A 25,858-nucleotide genomic window follows, 5' to 3' on the forward strand; every position below is an offset into this window, starting at 1 on the left:
TCTCCCTCATGCTGACCTGCCTTCACCCTCCTCTCTCTTCCTCACACTGACCTGCCTGCCCCCTCCTCTCTCTCCCTCACACTGACCTGCCTGCCCCCACCTCTCTCTCCCTCACACTGACCTGCCTGCCCCCTCCGCTCTCCCTCACACTGGCATGCCTGCCCCTCCTCTCTCTCCCTCACACTGACCTGCCTGCCCCCTCCTCTCTCTCTCCCCTCACACGGACCTGCCTGCCCCTCCTCTCTCTCCCTCACATTGACCTGCCTGCTCCCTCCTCTCTCACACTGACCTGCCTGCCCCCTCCTCTCTCTCCCTCAAACTGACCTGCCTGCCCCCTCCTCTCTCTCCCTCACACTGACCTGCCCCCTCCTCTCTCTCCTCACACTGGCCTGCCTTCTCCCTCCGCTCTCTCCCTCACGCTGGCCTGCCTTCTCCTCCCCTTTCTCCTCACGCTGGCCTGTCTGCCACATCCTCTCTCCCCTCACGCTGACCTGCCCCCTCCTCTCTCTCCCTCACACTGGCCTGCCTTCTCCCTCCGCTCTCTCCCTCACGCTGGCCTGCCTTCTCCCTCCCCTTTCTCCCTCACGCTGGCCTGTCTGCCACATCCTCTCTCTCCCTCACACTGACCTGCCTGCCCCCTCCTCTCTCTCTCTCCCTCACACTGACCTGCTTGCCCCTCCTGTCTATCCCACACATTGACCTGCCTGCTCCCTCCTCTCTCTCCCTCACACTGACCTGCCCCCTCCTCTCTCTCCCTCATGCTGGCTTGCCTTCTCCCTCCCCTCTCTCCCTCACACTGACCTGCCTTCTCCCTCCTCTCTCTCCCTCACACTGACCTGCACCCTCCTCTCTCTCTCCCTCACACTGACCTGCCTGCCCCCTCCTCTCCCTCACACTGACCTGCCTGCCCCCCTCCTCTCTCTCCCTCACACTGACCTGCCCCCTCCTCTCTCTCCCTCACACTGACCTGCCCCCTCCTCTCTTTCTCCCTCACACTGACCTGCCTGACCTGCCTGCCTCCTCTCTCTCTCCCTCACGCTGACCTGCCTTCACCCTCTTCTCTCTCCCTCACGCTGGCCTGCTTGCTCCCTCCTCTCTCTCCATCACGCTGGCCTGCCTGCTCCCTCCTCTCTCTCCCTCACGCTGGCCGCCTGCTCTTTCTCTTCGCTAATGATGCCAGTGTGTGGTTCAGTATTCGGTCTGTTGCGTGTAGAATATCTTAGCTTATTCATTGATGATAGACCCTGCTTTACTGAATTTGCTAGACATTGTAAGCCAATAAATTGTGAAATACAGCTATTGATTGCCGATAGACCTAGTGCATGGTTCTGTCTGTCTGTCTGGTGTCTGACCTGCCTATACTGATATATAGACCTAGTGCACGGTTCTGTCTGGTGACTGACCTGCCTATACTGATAGATAGACCTAGTGCACGGTTCTGTCTGTCTGTCTGGTGACTGACCTGCCTATACTGATATATAGACCTAGTGCATGGTTCTGTCTGTCTGTCTGGTGACTGACCTGCCTATACTGATATATAGACCTAGTGCATGGTTCTGTCTGTCTGTCTGGTGACTGACCTGCCTATACTGATATATAGACCTAGTGCATGGTTCTGTCTGTCTGTCTGGTGACTGACCTGCCTATACTGATAGATAGACCTAGTGCATGGTTCTGTCTGTCTGTCTGGTGACTGACCTGCCTATACTGATATATAGACCTAGTGCACGGTTCTGTCTGTCTGGTGACTGACCTGCCTATACTGATAGATAGACATAGTGCACGGTTCTGTCTGTCTGTCTGGTGTCTGACCTGCCTATACTGATATATAGACCTAGTGCATGGTTCTGTCTGGTGACTGACCTGCCTATACTGATAGATAGACCTAGTGCACGGTTCTATCTGGTGACTGACCTGCCTATACTGATAGATAGACCTAGTACACGGTTCTGTCTGTCTGTCTGGTGACTGACCTGCCTATACTGATAGATAGACCTAGTACACGGTTCTGTCTGTCTGTCTGGTGACTGACCTGCCTATACTGATAGATAGACCTAGTGCACGGTTCTGTCTGTCTGTCTGGTGACTGACCTGCCTATACTGATAGATAGACCTAGTACACGGTTCTGTCTGTCTGGTGACTGACCTGCCTATACTGATAGATAGACCTAGTGCACGGTTCTGTCTGTCTGTCTGGTGACTGACCTGCCTATACTGATAGATAGACCTAGTGCACGGTTCTGTCTGTCTGTCTGGTGTCTGACCTGCCTATACTGATAGATAGACCTAGTGCACGGTTCTGTCTGTCTGTCTGGTGACTAACCTGCCTATACTGATAGATAGACCTAGTGCACGGTTCTGACTGGTGACTGACCTGCCTATACTGATAGATAGACCTAGTGCACGGTTCTATCTGGTGACTGACCTGCCTATACTGATAGATAGACCTAGTACACGGTTCTGTCTGTCTGTCTGGTGACTGACCTGCCTATACTGATAGATAGACCTAGTACACGGTTCTGTCTGTCTGTCTGGTGACTGACCTGCCTATACTGATAGATAGACCTAGTGCACGGTTCTGTCTGTCTGTCTGGTGACTGACCTGCCTATACTGATAGATAGACCTAGTACACGGTTCTGTCTGTCTGGTGACTGACCTGCCTATACTGATAGATAGACCTAGTACAAGGTTCTGTCTGTCTGGTGACTGACCTGCCTATACTGATAGATAGACCTAGTACACGGTTCTGTCTGTCTGGTGACTGACCTGCCTATACTGATAGATAGACCTAGTGCACGGTTCTGACTGGTGACTGACCTGCCTATACTGATAGATAGACCTAGTGCACGGTTCTGTCTGTCTGGTGTCTGACCTGCCTATACTGATAGATAGACCTAGTGCACGGTTCTATCTGTCTGTCTGGTGTCTGACCTGCCTATACTGATAGATAGACCTAGTGCACGGTTCTGTCTGTCTGTCTGGTGACTGACCTGCCTATACTGATAGATAGACCTAGTACACGGTTCTGTCTGTCTGGTGACTGACCTGCCTATACTGATAAATAGACCTAGTGCACGGTTCTGTCTGTCTGTCTGGTGACTGACCTGCCTATACTGATAGATAGACCTAGTACACGGTTCTGTCTGTCTGGTGACTGACCTGCCTATACTGATAGATAGACCTAGTACATGGTTCTGTCTGTCTGGTGACTGACCTGCCTATACTGATAGATAGACCTAGTACACGGTTCTGTCTGTCTGGTGACTGACCTGCCTATACTGATAGATAGACCTAGTACACGGTTCTGTCTGTCTGGTGACTGACCTGCCTATACTGATAGATAGACCTAGTGCACGGTTCTGACTGGTGACTGACCTGCCTATACTGATAGATAGACCTAGTGCACGGTTCTGTCTGTCTGGTGTCTGACCTGCCTATACTGATAGATAGACCTAGTGCACGGTTCTGACTGGTGACTGACCTGCCTATACTGATAGATAGACCTAGTGCACGGTTCTGTCTGTCTGGTGTTTGACCTGCCTATACTGATAGATAGACCTAGTGCACGGTTCTATCTGTCTGTCTGGTGACTGACCTGCCTATACTGCAGCCCCTCCCCTCTCTCTCTGTCCTAGTCTCTGCTAGCACGCTTTGATAAATGCAAGGGTTTGTGTTCTCGAAAGTAATCCTGAATCTTAGGAATCGACACCAGGAGTCGAGGATCAATCGTTTTGGAGTCCGTTCCACCGCTTCGTCAATGACGATTACAGGTGAATGAAAATGTCAGGAAAAAGTCAAGCTGACAGCAGCAGAGTCCTGTCTGGTAATGAGAAGAGATGCAGGGGAGTTGCATCCTACTGCAGCAGAGTCCTGTCTGGTAATGAGAAGAGATGCAGGGGAGTTGCATCCTACTGCTGCAGAGTCCTGTCTGGTAATGAGAAGAGATGCAGGGGAGTTGCATCCTACTGCTGCAGAGTCCTGTCTGGTAATGAGAAGAGATGCAGGGGAGTTGCATCCTACTGCAGCAGAGTCCTGTCTGGTAATGAGAAGAGATGCAGGGGAGTTGCATCCTACTGCAGCAGAGTCCTGTCTGGTAATGAGAAGAGATGCAGGGGAGTTGCATCCTACTGCTGCAGAGTCCTGTCTGGTAATGAGAAGAGATGCAGGGGAGTTGCATCCTACTGCAGCAGAGTCCTGTCTGGTAATGAGAAGAGATGCAGGGAGTTGCATCCTACTGCAGCAGAGTCCTGTCTGGTAATGAGAAGAGATGCAGGGAGTTGCATCCTACTGCTGCAGAGTCCTGTCTGGTAATGAGAAGAGATGCAGGGGAGTTGCATCCTACTGCAGCAGAGTCCTGTCTGGTAATGAGAAGAGATGCAGGGGAGTTGCATCCTACTGCAGCAGAGTCCTGTCTGGTAATGAGAAGAGATGCAGGGGAGTTGCATCCTACTGCAGCAGAGTCCTGTCTGGTAATGAGAAGAGATGCAGGGGAGTTGCATCCTACTGCTGCAGAGTCCTGTCTGGTAATGAGAAGAGATGCAGGGGAGTTGCATCCTACTGCAGCAGAGTCCTGTATGGTAATGAGAAGAGATGCAGGGGAGTTGCATCCTACTGCAGCAGAGTCCTGTCTGGTAATGAGAAGAGATGCAGGGGAGTTGCATCCTACTGCTGCAGAGTCCTGTCTGGTAATGAGAAGAGATGCAGGGGAGTTGCATCCTACTGCTGCAGAGTCCTGTCTGGTAATGAGAAGAGATGCAGGGGAGTTGCATCCTACTGCTGCAGAGTCCTGTCTGGTAATGAGAAGAGATGCAGGGGAGTTGCATCCTACTGCTGCAGAGTCCTGTCTGGTAATGAGAAGAGATGCAGGGGAGTTGCATCCTACTGCTGCAGAGTCCTGTCTGGTAATGAGAAGAGATGCAGGGGAGTTGCATCCTACTGCTGCAGAGTCCTGTCTGGTAATGAGAAGAGATGCAGGGGAGTTGCATCCTACTGCTGCAGAGCTTGTTGGGGTTTCTGAGGAACGGTATGGCTTGTTGAAGTGCACGACGTCATAGTGTTTTGCTGACAGCCATTGTTGCCGTTAAAGCTAGTTTTGGACCACCAGAGGGCGCCTTTGAGAAAGCTATTGAAAGGACATGGAGCTGAAGGCCTGAGAGTCCTGTTCACTGTCTGTTTTAGTGTAACTTAATTATTATTTGATTGTTTTTGATATTGGCTGTACTAGATACTTTTTAAACCTCTTTTTATTAGAACAGACTATATGGGATTTATTATAATTTGTTTGTATATTATTATTGTATTTGGTGTGCTGTTTATACTGAAACGTAGCTTAGTTAACTTCTCTAGGATAGGGGGCCTGCCTTCTACTCATCCCCAGAAGATAAGATATGCATATTATTAGTATATTTGGATGGAAAACACTCTGAAGTTTCTAAAACTGTTTGAATCATGTCTTTGAGTATAACAGAACTTATGTAGCAGGTGAAACCCCGAGGACAAACCATTCAGATTTCTTTTTTTGAGTTCACTCTCTTTTCAATGAGGTTTCATTGGGAATCCAGATTTTTTTTTTGAGATGGAGGTGTGAGCAGGTGGGTCTGGAGATGGGGGTGTGAGCAGGTGGGTCTGGAGATGGGGGTGTGAGCAGGTGGGTCTGGAGATGGGGGTGTGAGCAGGTGGGTCTGGAGATGGGGGTGTGAGCAGGTGGGTCTGGAGATGGGGGTGTGAGCAGGTGGGTCTGGAGATGGGGTGTGAGCAGGTGGGTCTGGAGATGGGGGTGTGAGCAGGTGGGTCTGGAGATGGGGGTGTGAGCAGGTGGGTCTGGAGATGGGGGTGTGAGCAGGTGGGTCTGGAGATGGGGTGTGAGCAGGTGGGTCTGGAGATGGGGGTATGAGCAGGTGGGTCTGGAGATGGGGGTGTGAGCAGGTGGGTCTGGAGATGGGGGTGTGAGCAGGTGGGTCTGGAGATGGGGGTATGAGCAGGTGGGTCTGGAGATGGGGGTGTGAGCAGGTGGGTCTGGAGATGGGGGTGTGAGCAGGTGGGTCTGGAGATGGGGGTGTGACGTTACTGAACGTTACTGTTACTGGACGTTACTGTTACTGGACGTCACTGTTACTGGACGTTACTGGACGTTACTGTTACTGGACGTTACTGTTACTGGACGTTACTGGATGTTACTGTTACTGGACGTTACTGTTACTGGACGTTACTGTTACTGAACGTTACTGTTACTGGACGTTACTGTTACTGGACGTTACTGTTACTGGACGTTACTGAACGTTACTGTTACTGGACGTTATTGGACGTTACTGTTACTGGATGTTACTGTTACTGGATGTTACTGTTACTGGACATCACTGTTACTGGACGTTACTGTTACTGGACGTTACTGGACGTTACTGTTACTGAACATTACTGTTACTGGACGTTACTGTTACTGGACGTTACTGTTACTGGACGTTACTGGACGTTACTGTTACTGGACGTTACTGGACATTACTGTTACTGAACGTTACTGTTACTGGACGTTACTGTTACTGGACGTTACTGTTACTGAACGTTACTGGACGTTACTGTTACTGAACGTTACTGTTACTGGACGTTACTGTTACTGGACGTTACTGTTACTGGACGTTACTGGACGTTACTGTTACTGGACGTTACTGGACGTTACTGTTACTGAACGTTACTGTTACTGGACGTTACTGTTACTGAACGTTACTGTTACTGGACGTTACTGTTACTGGACGTTACTGTTACTGAACGTTACTGTTACTGGACGTTACTGTTACTGAACGTTACTGTTACTGGACGTTACTGTTACTGGACGTTACTGTTACTGGACGTTACTGTTACTGAACGTTACTGTTACTGGAAGTTACTGGACGTTACTGTTACTGGACGTTATTGGACGTTACTGTTACTGGACGTTACTGTTACTGGACGTTACTGTTACTGGACGTTACTGGACGTTACTGTTACTGGATGTTACTGGACGTTACTGTTACTGGACGTTACTGGACGTTACTGTTACTGGACGTTACTGGACGTTACTGTTACTGGACGTTATTGTTACTGGACGTTACTGTTACTGGACTTTACTGTTACTGGATGTTACTGGACGTTACTGTTACTGGACGTCACTGTTACTGGACGTTACTGGACGTTACTGTTACTGGACTTTACTGTTACTGGACGTTACTGGACGTTACTGTTTCTGGACGTTACTGTTACTGGACGTTACTGTTACTGGACGTTACTGTTACTGGAAGTTACTGGACGTTACTGTTACTGGACGTTACTGGACGTTACTGTTACTGAGCGTTACTGTTACTGGACGTTACTGTTACTGGACGTTACTGTTACTGGACGTTACTGTTACTGGAAGTTACTGGACGTTACTGTTACTGGACGTTATTGAACGTTACTGTTACTGGACGTTACTGAACGTTACTGTTACTGGAAGTTACTGGACGTTACTGTTACTGGACGTTACTGTTACTGGACGTTACTGAACGTTACTGGACGTTACTGTTACTGAACGTTACTGTTACTGGACGTTACTGTTACTGGACGTTACTGTTACTGGACGTTACTGTTACTGAACGTTACTGTTACTGGACGTTACTGTTACTGGACGTTACTGTTACTGGACGTCACTGTTACTGGACGTTACTGAACGTTACTGTTACTGAACGTTACTGTTACTGAACGTTACTGGACGTTACTGTTACTGAACGTTACAGGACCTTACTGGATGTTACTGTTACTGGATGTTCAAACAGTTTTAGAAACGTCAGAGTGTTTTCTATCCAAATATGCTAATTACATGCATATTCTAGTTTTAATGGCTGATTAGGCGGAGGTTTACTCTGGACACCTTATTCATCCAAGCTACCCAATACTGCCCCCCAGTCACCGAGAAGTTTAACCAACAGTGCAGTTCAAGAAGAGTTAAAGAAAATATTTACCAAATAAACAAAAAGTAAAGAATTATTAAAAGTAAAACAATAAAATAACAATAACGAGGCTATAAACAGGGGGTACCGGTACCGAGTCAGTGTGCTGAGGCTAGTTGAGGTCAGGCTAAAGGCACTCCAGTAGGTCTGCTTTTCTCCTATAAACAGGGGGTACCATGTTGTGTGTGTGTGTGTGTGTGTGTGTGTGTGTGTGTGTGTGTGTGTGTGTGTGTGTGTGTGTGTGTGTGTGTGTGTGTGTGTGTGTGTGTGTGTGTGTGTGTGTGTGTGTGTGTGTGTGTGTGTGTGTGTGTGTGTGCTAGTGCACTTGGCCCATGATGGATAGATAAGGTATTGATTTATCATAGACAGTACTGAATTCAACACACACACACACACACACACACACACACACACACACACACACACACACACACACACACACACACACACACACACACACACACACACACACACACACACACACTGCAGCCATGTGCTTTTAGGTCATTGTGTCTGTTTTTGCGGTAGTTACAAGATGATCACGTCAGAGAGGACATGTCTTTATGATCAGAGCTGTTGGCACAGTACATTAGAGATTTAACCTTAATCTGGAGTTAAAATGGTGGTTAGGATTAGGACAGTTGGTTGGGGTCAGGTAAGGGGTACCGTTACTCATCCAATCACATTCACCGTTACTCATCCAATCACATTCACCGTTACTCATCCAATCACATTCACCGTTACTCATCCAATCACATTCACCGTTACTCATCCAATCACATTAACCGTTACTCATCCAATCACATTAACCGTTACTCATCCAATCACATTAACCGTTACTCATCCAATCACATGAACCGTTACTCATCCAATCACATTAACCGTTACTCATCCAATCACATGAACCGTTACTCATCCAATCACATTAACCGTTACTCATCCAATCACATTAACCGTTACTCATCCAATCACATTAACCGTTACTCATCCAATCACATGAACCGTTACTCATCCAATCACATTAACCGTTACTCATCCAATTACATTAACCGTTACTCATCCAATCACATGAACCGTTACTCATCCAATCACATTAACCGTTACTCATCCAATCACATTAACCGTTACTCATCCAATCACATTCACCGTTACTCATCCAATCACATTAACCATTACTCATCCAATCACGTTAACCGTTACTCATCCAATCACATTAACCATTACTCATCCAATCACATTAACCGTTACTCTCTACTCATCCAATCACATTAACCGTTACTCATCACAGGAAACCTTCTCATCCAATCAAACCTTGGCTCTTGCATTCTTCACATTTAGAAACGAAACATGACCATTTGAAAAATGAACCACTGGAGTTTTTTGAGTGAGAATAAAGAGGACGAATAATAATAGTAGTAAGACATGTATAAAAGCAACAGATACCATTAAGATTTGTACTGATGGCGCAAAAGCCATGAGAGACATAGTGGAATGGTAACGGCACCACTTGGGAACTCTGCAGCATCCACCGAGAGGCTCTTGGGTACACTGCAGCATCCACCGAGAGGCTCTTGGGTACACTGCAGCATCCACAGAGAGGCTCTTGGGTACACTGCAGCATCCACCGAGAGGCTCTTGGGTACACTGCAGCATCCACCTAGAGGCTCTTGGGTCCACTGCAGCATCCACCGAGAGGCTCTTGGGTACACTGCAGCATCCACCGAGAGGCTCTTTGGGTACACTGCAGCATCCACCGAGAGGCTCTTGCTGCCAAAGGAATCCCTGACAGGTTGAAAGACGTTTTGGACACTACAGTGAAAATGGTGAAAATGGTTAACTTCGTTAAAGAAGGCTCCTGAACTCTTGTGTATTTTCTGCACTATGTAATGATATGGGCAGCGACCATGTAACACTTTTACAACATACAGAAGTGTGCTGGTTGTCAAGGGGCAAAGTATTGACATGTTTTATTGAATTGAGAGATGAACTTAACATTTCTTTACTGACCATAATTTTCACTTGTCTGACCGCTTGCATGATGACCAGTTTCTCACACGACTGGCCTCTCTGGGTGATGTTTTTTCTCGCCTGAGTGATCTGAATCTAGGATTACAGGGCGTCTCTACAACTATATTGAATGTGGCTGTGATTAAGAAGTTGGAGCTCTTCTCTGTCTGCATTAACAAGGACAAACACACAGGTCTTTACATCGTTGTATGATTTTTTGTGTGCAAATGAACTCCAGCTTATGGACCATGTTAACTGTGATACAGGGAAGCACCTGAGTGAGTTGGGTGTGCAATTACGCAGGTACTTTCCCGAAATGGACGACACAAACTGGATTCGTTATCCCTTTCAGGCCCTGCCTCCAGTCCACTTACCGATCTGAACAAGAGAGACTCATTGAAATTGCAACAAGCGGTTCTCTGAAAATTGAATTTAATCAGAAGCCACTTCCACATCTCTGGATAGGGCTGCACTCAGAGTATCCTGTCTTGGCAAATCACGCTGTTAAGACACTGATGCCCTTTGCAACCACGTACCTATGTGAGAGAGGATTCTCGGCCCTCACTAGCATGAAAACTAAATACAGGCACAGACTGTGTGTCGAAAATGATTTAAGACTGAGACTCTCTCCAATACAACCCAACATTGCAGAGTTATGTGCATCCTTTCAAGCACACCCTTCTCATTAACCTGTGGTGAGTTATTCACAATTTCGATGAACAAATAAAGTTTTCTATGCAAGATGGTTAAATAAAGAGCAAAATTATTGATTATTATTATAATGAGCTGGGTTGTGACAAAAACTCACACTGATTCTTATGTGTAATAAATATATCGTATAGTGTGTGTGTGTGTGTGTGTGTGGCAGCCTTACAATGATGGCAAAAAAACAACATTTGAGAGTGCACTGACCGTGGTGCTAGAGGGGGTTGAATGTTTGAAGGGGTACGGGACTATAAAAAGTTTCCACTGGTATATTACAACATTATCGTTGTATATTAAACCATTATCGTTGTGTGTTACACCATTATCGTTGTGTATTACACCATTATCGTTGTGTGTTACACCATTATCGTTGTGTGTTACACCATTATCGTTGTATATTGCACCATTATCGTTGTGTGTTGCACCATTATCGTTGTGTGTTACACCATTATCGTTGTGTATTACACCATTATCGTTGTGTATTGCACCATTATCGTTGTGTGTTGCACCATTATCGTTGTGTGTTACACCATTATCGTTGTGTATTACACCATTATCGTTGTGTGTTACACCGTTATCGTTGCGTATTACACCATTATCGTTGTGTGTTACACCGTTATCGTTGTGTGTTACACCGTTATCGTTGTGTGTTACACCGTTATCGTTGTGTGTTACACCGTTATCGTTGTGTGTTACACCGTTATCGTTGTGTGTTACACCATTATCGTTGTGTGTTACACCATTATCGTTGTGTGTTACACCATTATCGCTGTATGTTACACCATTATCGTTGTGTGTTACACCATTATCGTTGTGTATTACACCATTATCGTTGTGTTACGCTGTTATCATTGTGTGTTATACCATTATCATTGTGTGTTACACCATTATCATTGTGTATTTCACAGTGGTCGTTGTGTATTGCACCATTATCGTTGTGTGTTGCACCATTATCGTTGTGTATTACACCATTATCGTTGTGCATTACACCATTATCGTTGTTTATGGTACCGTTATCGTTGTGTATTGCACCATTATCGTTGTGTATTGCACCATTATCGTTGTGCATTACACCAGTATCATTGTTTATGGTACCGTTATCGTTGTGTATTGCACCATTATCGTTGTGTATTGCACCATTATCGTTGTGTATTACACCATTATCGTTGTTTATGGTACCGTTATCGTTGTGTATTACAGCTTCTCTGTCCCACCTTTCTTCCTTCCTCTCTCACTCCAATAGCAACAGTGCCTGGTCATAACTTTCCTCAGTATGAACTCTCTCTCTCTCTCTTCTCCCTCCCTTCCTCGTCTGTCTGTCTGTCTGTCTGTCTGTCTGTCTGTCTGTCTGTCTGTCTGTCTGTCTGTCTGTCTGTCTGTCTGTCTGTCTGTCTGTCTGTCTGTCTGTCCTCTGTTTCTGTCTGTCTGTCTGTCTGTCTGTCTGTCTGTCTGTCTGTCTGTCTGTCTGTCTGTCTGTCTGTCTGTCTGTCTGTCTGTCTGTCTGTCTGTCTGTCTGTCCTCTGTTTCTGTCTGTCTGTCTGTCTGTCTGTCTGTCTGTCTGTCTGTCTGTCTGTCTGTCTGTCTGTCTGTCTGTCTGTCTGTCTGTCTGTCTGTCTGTCTGTCCTCTGTTTCTGTCTGTCTGTCCTCTGTTTCTGTCTCTGTCTGTCTGTCCTCTGTTTCTGTTTCTGTCTGTCTGTCTGTCTGTCTGTCTGTCTGTCTGTCTGTCTGTCTGTCTGTCTGTCTGTCTGTCTGTTTCTGTCTGTCTGTCCTCTGTTTCTGTCTGTCTGTCTGTCTGTCTGTCTGTCTGTCTGTCTGTCTGTCTGTCTGTCTGTCTGTCTGTCTGTCTGTCTGTCTGTCTGTCTGTCTGTCTGTCTGTCTGTCCTCTGTTTCTGTCTGTCTGTCTGTCTGTCTGTCTGTCTGTCTGTCTGTCTGTCTGTCTGTCTGTCTGTCTGTCTGTCTGTCTGTCTGTCTGTCTGTCTGTCTGTCTGTCTGTCCCCTGTTTCTCTGTCTGTCTGTCTGTCTGTCTGTCTGTCTGTCTGTCTGTCTGTCTGTCTGTCTGTCTGTCTGTCTGTCTGTCTGTCTGTCTGTCTGTCTGTCTGTCTGTCCCCTGTCTGTCTGTCTGTCTGTCTGTCTGTCTGTCTGTCTATCTGTCTGTCTGTCTGTCTGTCTGTCTGTCTGTCTGTCTGTCTGTCTGTCTGTCTGTCTGTCTGTCTGTCTGTCTGTCTGTCTGTCTGTCTGTCTGTCTGTCCGTCCGTCCTAATAGCAGCGTCCCCTGCAGCAGTCCCTGGCTGCCTCTCTGTGTCGTGAGTCTTACTGGAAGTGCCTCCTCCTCACTCTCCTCATGTACGGCTGTTTCTCCACGCTGGGCTGGTGTGTCGTCTGCCGCGTCCCAGCTCTGGGCTCCGGGGAGTATGTTGTTATCTCGGCTCCGTCCTCCACCACCTTACCTGACTTACCTCAGCTGCACATCCAGCACGACAGGTTAGTTAGTGTGTGTGTCACGTTGACCTCTCCCACGACCCTAAAAAGACTTTTATACAGCTGAAGATACTTTACCTTGTGGGTTTTCTATGTTAATCTATTCTTCTCGTTGTTTGATAGCTTTTATTGTTCTTTCTACTGCTGTCAGAAAATGTTGATGGCATTTTACATACACTTTAAGTAAAGTTAAATGAACTTTAAATTAACTTTAAATGAAGTTAAATGCACTATAAATGAAGTTAAATGCACTTTAAGTAAAGTTTAAATAAAGTTAAATGCACTTTATGTCAAGTTTAAATAAAGTTAAATGCACTTTAAGTAAAGTTTAAATAAAGTTAAATGAACGTTAAATGCACTTTAAGTAAAGTTTAAATAAAGTTAAATGAACGTTAAATGGAGTTGAATGCACTTTAAATAATGTTAATTGAAGTTTAAATAAAGTTAAATGCACAGTGTGATTGTGTTTATCTCCAGCCAGCCCGTGTTCCAGTGGCTATCTGTACATCCCTAACACAAGTGTTTAAATAAAGTTAAATGCACAGTGTGATTGTGTTTATCTCCAGCCAGCCCGTGTTCCAGTGGCTATCTGTACATCCCTAACACAAGTGTTTAAATAAAGTTAAATGCACAGTGTGATTGTGTTTATCTCCAGCCAGCCCGTGTTCCAGTGGCTATCTGTACATCCCTAACACAAGTGTTTAAATAAAGTTAAATGCACAGTGTGATTGTGTTTATCTCCAGCCAGCCCGTGTTCCAGTGGCTATCTGTACATCCCTAACACAAGTGTTTAAATAAAGTTAAATGCACAGTGTGATTGTGTTTATCTCCAGCCAGCCCGTGTTCCAGTGGCTATCTGTACATCCCTAACACAAGTGTTTAAATAAAGTTAAATGCACAGTGTGATTGTGTTTATCTCCAGCCAGCCCGTGTTCCAGTGGCTATCTGTACATCCCTAACACAAGTGTTTAAATAAAGTTTGACTATGTTTGTATGAACATGACCTTTCTCTCTCTTCTCTTCCTTTCTCCGCCCTCCTCTCTCTCTCTCCTCTCTCCCTTCTCTCTCTCTCCCCCTTCTCTCTCTCTCCCCCTTCTCTCTCTCTCTCCCTCCCATCCTCTCTCTCCTCTCTCCCTCTCCCTCCCCCTTCTCTCTCTCTCCCCCCCTCCTCTCTCTCTCTCCCCCTCCTCTCTCTCTCCCTCCCATCCTCTCTCTCCCTCCCCCTCCTATCCTCTCTCTCCCTCCCCCTCCTCTCACTCTCTCCCTCCCCCTCCTCTCTCTCCCTCTCTCTCCCTCCCCCTCCTCTCTTTCTCTCTCCCTCTCCCCTCCTCTCTCCCTCTCCCCTCCTCTCTCTCTCTCCCTCTTCTCTCTCCCTCCCCCTCTTCTCTCTCTCCCTCCTCTCGCTCCCCCTCCCCCTCTTCTCTCTCTCTCCCTCCCCCTCCTCTCTCTCTCTCTCTCTCTCTCTCTCTCTCTCTCTCTCTCTCTCCCTCCCCCTTCCCCTCCTCTCTCTCTCCCTCCCCCTTCCCCTCCTCTCTCTCTCTCTCCCTCCCCACTCTCTCTCTCCCTCCCCCTTCCCCTCCTCTCTCTCTCTCTCCCTCCCCTCCTCTCTCTCTCCCTCTCCTCCTCTCTCTCTCTCCCTCCCCCTCTTCTCTCTCTCTCCCCTCCTCTCTCTCTCCCTCCCTCCCCCTCCTCTCTCTCTCTCTCTCCCTCCCCCCTCTTCTCTCTCTCTCCCCTCCTCTCTCTCTCCCTCCCTCCCTCCCCCTCCTCCTCTCTCTCTCTCTCTCTCTCTCTCTCTCCCTTCCCCCTCTTCTCCCTCCTCTAGCAGGCCATGTTCCAGTGGGTATGTGTATATCCCTCTAGCCTTCCTAGCTATGCTGTACGTGGTGTATCTGGTGGAATGCTGGCACTGTTACTCCAAGACCGCCATTTTGGCTCACGCAGAGACGGCAGAGGTATGCTTCTTACTTTTGTTTTGGTTGGGACTCTTATTGTGAGTCCTTATCTGTCGTTATCCTCCTGTCTTCCGTTATCCTCCTATCTGTCGTTATCCTCCTATCTGTCGTTATCCTCCTATCTGTCTTTACCCTCCTATCTGTCTTTACCCTCCTATCTGTCTTTACCCTCCTATCTGTCGTTATCCTCCTATCTGTCGTTATCCTCCTATCTGACGTTATCCTCCTATCTGTCGTTATCCTCCTATCTGTCTTTACCCTCCTATCTGTCTTTACCCTCCTATCTGTCTTTACCCTCCTATCTGTCTTTACCCTCCTATCTGTCGTTATCCTCCTATCTGTCTTTACCCTCCTATCTGTCTTTACCCTCCTATCTGTCTTTACCCTCCTATCTGTCTTTACCCTCCTATCTGTCTTTACCCTCCTATCTGTCTTTACCCTCCTATCTGTCTTTATCCTCCTATCTGTCTTTATCCTCCTATCTGTCGTTATCCTCCTATCTGTCTTTACCCTCCTATCTGTCTTTACCCTCCTATCTGTCGTTATCCTCCTATCTGTCTTTATCCTCCTGTCTGTCTTTACCCTCCTATCTGTCTTTATCCTCCTATCTGTCTTTATCCTCCTATCTGTCGTTATCCTCCTATCTGTCTTTATCCTCCTGTCTGTCTTTATCCTCCTATCTGTCTTTACCCTCCTATCTGTCTTTATCCTCCTATCTGTCTTTATCCTCCTATCTGTCGTTATCCTCCTATCTGTCGTTACATTTACATTTACATTTAAGTCATTTAGCAGACGCTCTTATCCAGAGCGACTTACAAATCGTTATCCTCCTATCTGTCGTTATCCTCCTATCTGTTGTTATCCTCCTATCTGTCTTTATCCTCCTATCTGTCGTTATCCTCCTATCTGTCTTTACCCTCCTATCTGTCGTTATCCTCCTATCTGTCTTTACCCTCCTATCTGTCTTTATCCTCCTATCTGTCTTTATCCTCCTATCTGTCGTTATCCTCCTATCTGTCATTACCCTCCTATCTGTCTTCATCCTCCTATCTGTCTTTACCCTCCTATCTGACGTTATCCCATCTGACGTTATCCTCCTATCTGTCGTTATCCTCCTATCTGTCTTTACCCTCCTATCTGTCGTTATCCTCCTATCTGTCTTTACCCTCCTATCTGTCTTTACCCTCCTATCTGTCGTTATCCTCCTATCTGTCTTTACCCTCCTATCTGTCTTTATCCTCCTATCTGACGTTATCCCATCTGACGTTATCTTCCTATCTGACGTTATCCCATCTGACGTTATCCTCCTATCTGTCGTTATCCTCCTATCTGTCTTTACCCTCCTATCTGTCGTTATCCTCCTATCTGTCTTTACCCTCCTATCTGTCTTTACCCTCCTATCTGTCGTTATCCTCCTATCTGTCTTTACCCTCCTATCTGTCTTTATCCTCCTATCTGACGTTATCCCATCTGACGTTATCTTCCTATCTGACGTTATCCCATCTGACGTTATCCCATCTGACGTTATCCTCCTATCTGACGTTATCCCATCTGACGTTATCCCATCCGACGTTATCCCATCCGACGTTATCCCATCTGACGTTATCTCATCCGACGTTATCTCATCCGACGTTATCCCATCTGACGTTATCCCATCTGACGTTATCTCATCTGACGTTATCCCATCTGACGTTATCCCATCTGACGTTATCTCATCTGACGTTATCCCATCTGACGTTATCTTCCTATCTGACGTTATCCCATCTGACGTTATCCCATCTGACGTTATCCCATCTGACGTTATCCCATCTGACGTTATCCCATCTGACGTTATCCCATCTGACGTTATCCCATCTGACGTTATCCCATCTGACGTTATCCCATCTGACGTTATCCCATCTGACGTTATCCCATCTGACGTTATCCCATCCGACGTTATCCCATCCGACGTTATCCCATCCGACGTTATCCCATCCGACGTTATCCCATCCGACGTTATCCCATCCGACGTTATCCCATCCGACGTTATTTTGGGGGGAATTTAATTGACTTTGTTGAAGAGAACAATGGGATGTTTAATGGAGTGAGTTGGGTAGACTTTGATATATATATATATTGTGTGTGTGTGTGTGTGTGTGTGTGTGTGTGTGTGTGTGTGTGTGTGTGTGTGTGTGTGTGTGTGTGTGTGTGTGTGTGTGTGTGTGTGTGTGTGTGTGTGTGTGTGTGTGTGTGTGTGTGTGTGTGTGTGTGTGTTTCTCCAGGTGTATGAGCGTGTCACAAGGCTCCAGCAGGCCACTCCCTGTATCTGGTGGAAGGCCATCAGTTACCACTACGTCAGACGGACCAGACAGGTGACCAGGTATCGCAACGGAGACGCTTATACCACTACACAGGTGAGCATGAAGAAAGAGGGAGAGGAACACCTGGAGACTTGAAGTAGGGCCCTAAAAGTCCAGGGCAAAATGCTCTGACGATATTGCCCCTTTATTCAGTTGTGATTTCAGCTTCAAATGTTTAAGTTGCACTATGCAGAAATCAATCATTTCCTGGTTGCTAAAACTCTCAATAGTTCGCCTAATTTCAGTGTATATGACAAAACAAGCAAGTACAGTGTAGAGAATCATTGTACCATCTAAACCACTGTGAAATATATTTTCCAGAGCCTCTGAGAGGTTGCAGTGGTCTAAGGCACTGTTTCACAACGCTAGCTGTGCCACTTGAAAACCTGGTTAGAGCCCAGGCTCTGTCATCGTCTGGCTGCGACCGGGAGACCCATGAGACGGCGTGCAATTGGCCCAGCGTCGTCTGGGTTAGTGGAGGGTTTGGCCTGCAGGGATGTTCCTGTCCCATCGCGCACTAGCGACTCCTGTGGCGAGCCGGGCGCACTGCACGCTGACCAGGTCGCCAGGTGTACGGTGTTTCCTCCGACACATTGGTGCTGCCAGCAGTACGGCTTGGCTTGGTTGGGTTGTGTTGTGTTTCGGAGGACGCACGGCTCTCGACCTTCGCCTCACCTAAGTTCGTAGTGGAGTTGCAGCGATGAGACAAGACTGTAACGACCAATTGGATACCAAAAAAAGTGTAAATAAAAAAATAATGTTTTTTATTAATAATTAATAAAAATAATTAATAATAATAATGTAATTTATTATTTGTATTTATTTGTATTTACGTTTATTTAACCTGGCAAGTCAGTTAAGAACAAATTATTATTTACAATGACGGCCTAGCCTGGCCAAACCCAGTCGACACTGGGCCAAATTGTGCGCCGCCCTGTGGGACTCCCAATCACTGCCGGATGTGATTCAGCCTAGATTTGAACCAGGTACTGTAGTGACTATGATGCAGTGTCTTAGACCACTACGCCACTAGGGAGTATAACCAAAACGTTTTCTCTCTCAGCTGTTTGAAGCAAAACCGAATGTAAAAAAGGCAAAAAATGAAACTCAAAGCTCTGGAAGAATAGAAATAGCACACATAGAACAGATCTACCGCTTCTTAGACTTGTTTTCTATGTGAATGATTGATCCATAACGCACATTTCTATGTGAATATGGTCAGGTCGACCAAAAATTACACATTGTCACGAAGTAGAAAATTCCTTATTAATGACAAGAAATGTCCTTATAGTTACTCTGAAGATAGGACAGCGTTACTATAAAACAATAAACTTTAAAAAATAAAAAATAAATTCCCCTCGTTCACAGGTCTACCATGAGAGGGTTAACACCCACGCCTCCAGCTCTGAGTTTGACTACGGTCGCCACGGGGTTAAAGACGTCTCCAAGAATCTCCAGGGACTTCAGGAGCATCCAGCTGTTAGGCTACGGTTCACCAAGTGTTTCAGGTTAACACACACACACACACACACACACACACACACACACACACACACACACACACACACACACACACACACACACACACACACACACACACACACACACACACACACACACACACACACACACACAATACACACAATACACACACACACACAATACACACACACACACACACAATACACACACACACAATACACACAATACACACACCACACACACACAATACACACACCACACACACCAAACACACACACCATACACACACCAAACACACACACCATACACACACCATACACACACCATACACACACACCACACACACCATACACACCACACACACCACACACACCACACACACACACACCATACACACACCACACACACCATACACACCATACACACAATACACACACCATACACCATACACACACCACACACACCATACACACACCATACACACACACACACACCATACACACACCATACACACACACCACACACACACCACACACACACACCATACACACACCATACACACCACACCGCACACACACCATACACACACCATACACACACCACACACAGACACCACACACACACCATACACACACACCACACCGCACACACACCATACACACACACACCACACACACACACACCATACACACACCATACACACACACCACACACACACACCATACACACACCATACACACACACACCATACACACACCACACACACACACCGCACACACACCATACACACACCATACACACACACCGCACACACACCATACACACACACCGCACACACACACCATACACACACCATACACACACCACACACACACACCATACACACACCATACACACACACCACACACACCGCACACACACCATACACACACACACCATACACACACCATACACACACCACACACACACACACCATACACACACCATACACACACACCGCACACACACCATACACACACACCACACACACACACCATACACACACACCGCACACACACCATACACACACACCACACACACACACCACACACACACACCGCACACACACACCATACACACACCATACACACACCACATACACACATTTGGAATTCTAGATGTTCAGTTAAAAATATTATTGTTGAAAATTAAAAATATATATATATTTTTGTGAAGTTCTCACCACCTAGCCTGCTTTGAGCCACTGTATAAACGCTATATAAATCGAATCAGTGAATTAATCAATCAATGAATCAATTGTTCCTCTGTTTCAGTTTTGCCAGCGCCCGTGCGGAGGCTGCATACCTCACCCAGCGAGCACGCTTCTTCGGAGACAACGAGGGTCTAGACGATTACATGGAAGCCCGGGAAGGCATGCATCTAAAGAACGTGGATTTCAAGGAGCATATTCTGGCGTTCCCAGACCCGACCCGGCAACCGTGGTATTCCCGACACCGGGTCTTCTGGCTGGCCTCAGCGTTCCTCTTCTCCTGGCCCATCCGGGTCGTGTCGGAGTACTGCACGGCCCACGTACACTACCACGTGGAGAAACTGTTCGGAGAGGAGACGCTCCGTGAGGACGGAGTGACGGAGAACGGAGGAACGGCGGGAGGAGAGAGAGAGAGGGCGCCAACGGCGGGTCGAGCTACAGAGCGATATCGCGGGTGAACACGGTGGACATGACGGAGCTGGAGTGGCATATTCGCTGTAATCAACAAATGGTTCCTTCGTATTCCGAAGCTCTCCTCATGGACTTGGAGAGAGAGAGTAATGGAGGAGTCAGTGGAACAGGAGGAACTAACACCACTTCCTCAACACCTGGAGCTCCGGGCTCCATCCAGGGGGGCTTTCCAGCCAGCATGACCCGTCCAGTGGCCTTCTCCACGGCTTACCTCCTCCAGAGCTGCCCCCGGTGTCGGAGTACCATGTCAAGCTCCAGCCTGCCATCCAGGCTAAGGGCCCCGACGGGGAATCCAGCCCTGCTGAACGGCACTGTGGTTGGGATGAGGGCGAATGGCGTAGGGGGTGGGGGTCCGGGTGGGGGAGGGGGAGGTGGTAGGTTAGTGTTGAGTCGTAGTGGGTTTTCTCTGGGGACACGGCCGAGACCAGCAAGTCTATTTCACTCTCGTAGTGTGGGGGGAGGACTAGGAGGAGGACGGGGGGAAGACGGAGGAGGAGGGGGAGGCTTTCTGGGGTTAGGGTCCCGGCAGGGTCAGGATGATGAGGAAAGTAGAGGAGTGTTGGAAGGAGAGAGAGGGGAGGAGGAGGAGGAAGAGGAGGGAGAGAGGGATGAGGAAGAAGAGCAGGAGGGCGGAGGAGAGGTGGATGAGGGGTGAGGGATAGACCTCCGTCTTACCACGATGCGTTTTTCTTCCCAGTGCTGATCGTACACGGAGAGGAGAGCTGCCATGGTGGAGATGATGTGATGGACACAGTAGTAGACTGACAGAAAAGAATGGTTGTCTGAGAGACAGTGGAAAGGAGGGGATATTGTAGTACAGGACAAGAAAGAGATGTAAATCAACTGAGAGAAAGGGAAGATATTGGTATGAGAGAGAGAGGGGGGGTGGAGAGAGAGGGATGTAGGAAGAGGGGGAGAGGGAGGGAGAAAGAAAGGGATGGAGAGAGGCTTGGAGTGAGCGAGAGAGTAAGACAGAGAGAGAGAAAGACAGAGAGACAGAGAGAGGCGAGGCTGAGTGAGAGAGAGAGAGACAGAGAGAGACAGAGGCAAGGCTGAATGAGAGAGAAAGACAGAGAGACAGAGAGAGAGAGAGGCGAGGCTGAGTGAGAGAGAGAGACAGAGAGACAGAGAGAGAGAGAGAGGCGAGGCTGAGTGAGAGAGAGAGACAGAGAGAGACAGAGGCAAGGCTGAATGAGAGAGAAAGACAGAGAGACAGAGAGAGAGAGAGGCGAGGCTGAGTGAGAGAGAGAGACAGAGAGAGAGAGAGGCGAGGCTGAATGAGAGAGAAAGACAGAGAGACAGAGAGAGAGAGAGAGGCGAGGCTGAGTGAGAGAGAGAAAGACGAGGCTGAGTGAGAGCGAGAAAGACAGAGAGGGGGGTATCCTATGCTAGGATACTGTAGGATACCGTAGGATACTGTAGGATACTGTAGGATACTGTAGGATGCCGTAGGATACTGTAGGATACCGTAGGATGCCGTAGGATACCGTAGGATGCTGTAGTATACTCTATAGAAGGATGGATGCACCCTATTCCCTAGTTAGTGCTCTTCTCTCTGGGAGAGACATCCCAGTACCCCTATACTGCACATAGATCTCTCGTTGCTGATGGCGACATCCCAGTACCTCTATACTGCACATAGATCTCTCGTTGCTGATGGAGACATCCCAGTACCTCTATACTGCACATAGATCTCTCGTTGCTGATGGCGACATCCCAGTACCTCTATACTGCACATAGATCTCTCGTTGCTGATGGCGACATCCCAGTACCTCTATACTGCACATAGATCTCTCGTTGCTGATGGAGACATCCCAGTACCTCTATACTGCACATAGATCTCTCGTTGCTGATGGCGACATCCCAGTACCTCTATACTGCACATAGATCTCTCGTTGCTGATGGAGACATCCCAGTACCTCTATACTGCACATAGATCTCTCGTTGCTGATGGAGACATCCCAGTACCTCTATACTGCACATAGATCTCTCGTTGCTGATGGCGACATCCCAGTACCTCTATACTGCACATAGATCTCTCGTTGCTGATGGCGACATCCCAGTACCTCTATACTGCACATAGATCTCTCGTTGCTGATGGAGACATCCCAGTACCTCTATACTGCACATAGATCTCTCGTTGCTGATGGCGACATCCCAGTACCTCTATACTGCACATAGATCTCTCGTTGCTGATGGCGACATCCCAGTACCTCTATACTGCACATAGATCTCTCGTTGCTGATGGAGACATCCCAGTACCTCTATACTGCACATAGATCTCTCGTTGCTGATGGCGACATCCCAGTACCTCTATACTGCACATAGATCTCTCGTTGCTGATGGAGACATCCCAGTACCTCTATACTGCACATAGATCTCTCGTTGCTGATGGCGACATCCCAGTACCTCTATACTGCACATAGATCTCTCGTTGCTGATGGCGACATCCCAGTACCTCTATACTGCACATAGATCTCTCGTTGCTGATGGAGACATCCCAGTACCTCTATACTGCACATAGATCTCTCGTTGCTGATGGCGACATCCCAGTACCTCTATACTGCACATAGATCTCTCGTTGCTGATGGAGACATCCCAGTACCTCTATACTGCACATAGATCTCTCGTTGCTGATGGCGACATCCCAGTACCTCTATACTGCACATAGATCTCTCGTTGCTGATGGAGACATCCCAGTACCTCCATACTGCACATAGATCTCTCGTTGCTGATGGCGACATCCCAGTACCTCTATACTGCACATAGATCTCTCGTTGCTGATGGCGACATCCCAGTACCCCGAAAAACACATTTAAACAGACCTCTGGTTGACCTATTTCCAATCAACTTTTCCCGTCACTGAAGGCAAATCTAGAATCCGGGATGATACCTTTACCAGTGGTTTTGGGCTATACAGTGTGTGAGCTATGGTCAAAATATACAATTGACATGTAATCATTTCTAACGCTACTCTGAACAAAAATATAAACGCAACATGGAGAGTGTTGGTCCCATGTTTCATGAGCTGAAATAAAAGATCCCAGAAATGTTCCATATGTATAAAAAAAGCTGATTTCTCTCAGATGTTGTGTACAAATGTGTTTACATCCCTGTTAGAGTGAGCATTTCTCCTTTGCCAAGATAATCCATCCACCTGACAGGGGTGGCATATCAAGAAGCGGATTAAACAGCATAATCATTACACAGGTGGACCTTGTGCTGGGTTCAAAAAAAGACCACTCTAAAATGTGCCATTTTGTCACACAAGACATGCCACGACTCAAGTTTTGAGGGAGCCATCAGTTGGGATGCTGACTGCAGGAACGTCCACCAGAGCTGTTGCCAAGGAATTTAATGTTGTTTTTTCTACCATAAGTACCATAAGTAAATTTGTCAGTACTTTCAACCGGCCTCATAACCGTAGACCACGTGTAACCATGCCAACCCAGGACCTCCACATCCGACTTCTTCACCTGCGGGTTGCCTCCAAGACAACTGATGAAACTGTGGGTTTGCCTCCAAGATAACTGATGAAACTGTGGGTTTGCACAACCAAAGAATTTCTGAACAAACTCTCAGGGAAGCTCATCTGCTCGTCTTCCTCACCAGGGTCTTGACCCGACTGCAGTTCGGCGTCGTCACCGACTTCAGAGGGCAAAAGCTCACCTTCGACGGCCACTGGCCTCGCTGGAGAAGTGTGCTCTTCACCGATGAATCCCAGGTTTCAACTATACCAGACAGACGGTACACAGCGTGTATGGCGTCGTGTGGGTGAGCGGTTTGCTGATGTCAACTTTGTGAACATAGTGCAACATGGTGGCGGTGGGGGTATGGACAGGCATATGCTACGGACAACGAACACAATTGGATTTTATCTTTGGCAATTTGAATGCACAGAGATACAGTGAAGAGATCCTGATGCCCGTGGTCGTTGCCATTCATCCACCACCATCACCTCATGTTTCAGCATGATAACGCACGGCCCCATGTCACAAGGATCTGTACACGATTCCTGGAAGCTGAAAATGTCCCAGTTCTTCCATGGTCTGCATACTCACCAGACATGTCACCCATTGAGCATGTTTGGGATGCTCTGGATTGACGTGTACGACAGCGTGTTCCAGTTCCCGCCAATATCCAACAACTTCACACAGCCATTGAAGAGGAGTGGGACAACATTCCACAGGCCACAATCAACAGCCTGATTAACTCTATGCAAAGGAGACGTGTCGTGCTGCATGAGGTCACACCAGATACTGACTGGTTTTCTGATCCACACCAGATACTGACTGGTTTTCTGATCCACACCAGATACTGACTGGTTTTCTGATCCACACCAGATACTGACTGGTTTTCTGATCCACACCAGATACTGACTGGTTTTCTGATCCACACCAAATACTGACTGGTTTTCTGATCCACACCAGATACTGACTGGTTTTCTGATCCACACCAGATACTGACTGGTTTTCTGATCCACACCAGATACTGACTGGTTTTCTGATCCACACCAGATACTGACTGGTTTTCTGATCCACGCCAGATACTGACTGGTTTTCTGATCCACGCCAGATACTGACTGGTTTTCTGATCCACGCCAGATACTAACTGGTTTTCTGATCCACCCCAGATACTGACTGGTTTTCTGATCCACACCAGATACTGACTGGTTTTCTGATCCACACCAGATACTGACTGGTTTTCTGATCCACACCAGATACTGACTGGTTTTCTGATCCACACCAGATACTGACTGGTTTTCTGATCCACACCAGATACTGACTGGTTTTCTGATCCACACCAGATACTGACTGGTTTTCTGATCCACACCAGATACTGACTGGTTTTCTGATCCACACCAGATACTGACTGGTTTTCTGATCCACACCAGATACTGACTGGTTTTCTGATCCACACCAGATACTGACTGGTTTTCTGATCCACACCAGATACTGACTGGTTTTCTGATCCACACCAGATACTGACTGGTTTTCTGATCCACACCAGATACTGACTGGTTTTCTGATCCACACCAGATACTGACTGGTTTTCTGATCCACGCCAGATACTGACTGGTTTTCTGATCCACGCCAGATACTGACTGGTTTTCTGATCCACACCAGATACTGACTGGTTTTCTGATCCACACCAGATACTGACTGGTTTTCTGATCCACGCCAGATACTGACTGGTTTTCTGATCCACGCCAGATA

At 47.3% G+C, this 25,858-nt stretch overlaps 1 protein-coding gene across 1 annotated transcript in view; it reads left to right on the top strand.

Moving 5' to 3' along the window:
* The window catches only part of LOC124022348 (transmembrane protein 151B-like), a 50,353-nt gene extending 25,933 nt beyond the window's left edge, over nt 1-24,420 (top strand). Inside the window, exons 2-8 of the mRNA XM_046337273.1 lie at nt 12,935-13,152; nt 14,975-15,101; nt 17,363-17,494; nt 18,809-18,948; nt 20,236-20,545; nt 20,587-20,979; nt 24,274-24,420. Of these exons, the coding sequence (XP_046193229.1) occupies nt 12,935-13,152; nt 14,975-15,101; nt 17,363-17,494; nt 18,809-18,948; nt 20,236-20,545; nt 20,587-20,979; nt 24,274-24,420 (1,467 nt within the window). The remainder of the gene's footprint in view (nt 1-12,934; nt 13,153-14,974; nt 15,102-17,362; nt 17,495-18,808; nt 18,949-20,235; nt 20,546-20,586; nt 20,980-24,273) is intronic.
* Nucleotides 24,421-25,858: the final 1,438 nt, after the last annotated feature.

Source organism: Oncorhynchus gorbuscha, unplaced genomic scaffold, assembly GCF_021184085.1.
Source record: "Oncorhynchus gorbuscha isolate QuinsamMale2020 ecotype Even-year unplaced genomic scaffold, OgorEven_v1.0 Un_scaffold_1354, whole genome shotgun sequence".
Classification (NCBI taxonomy): Eukaryota; Metazoa; Chordata; class Actinopteri; order Salmoniformes; family Salmonidae; genus Oncorhynchus; species Oncorhynchus gorbuscha.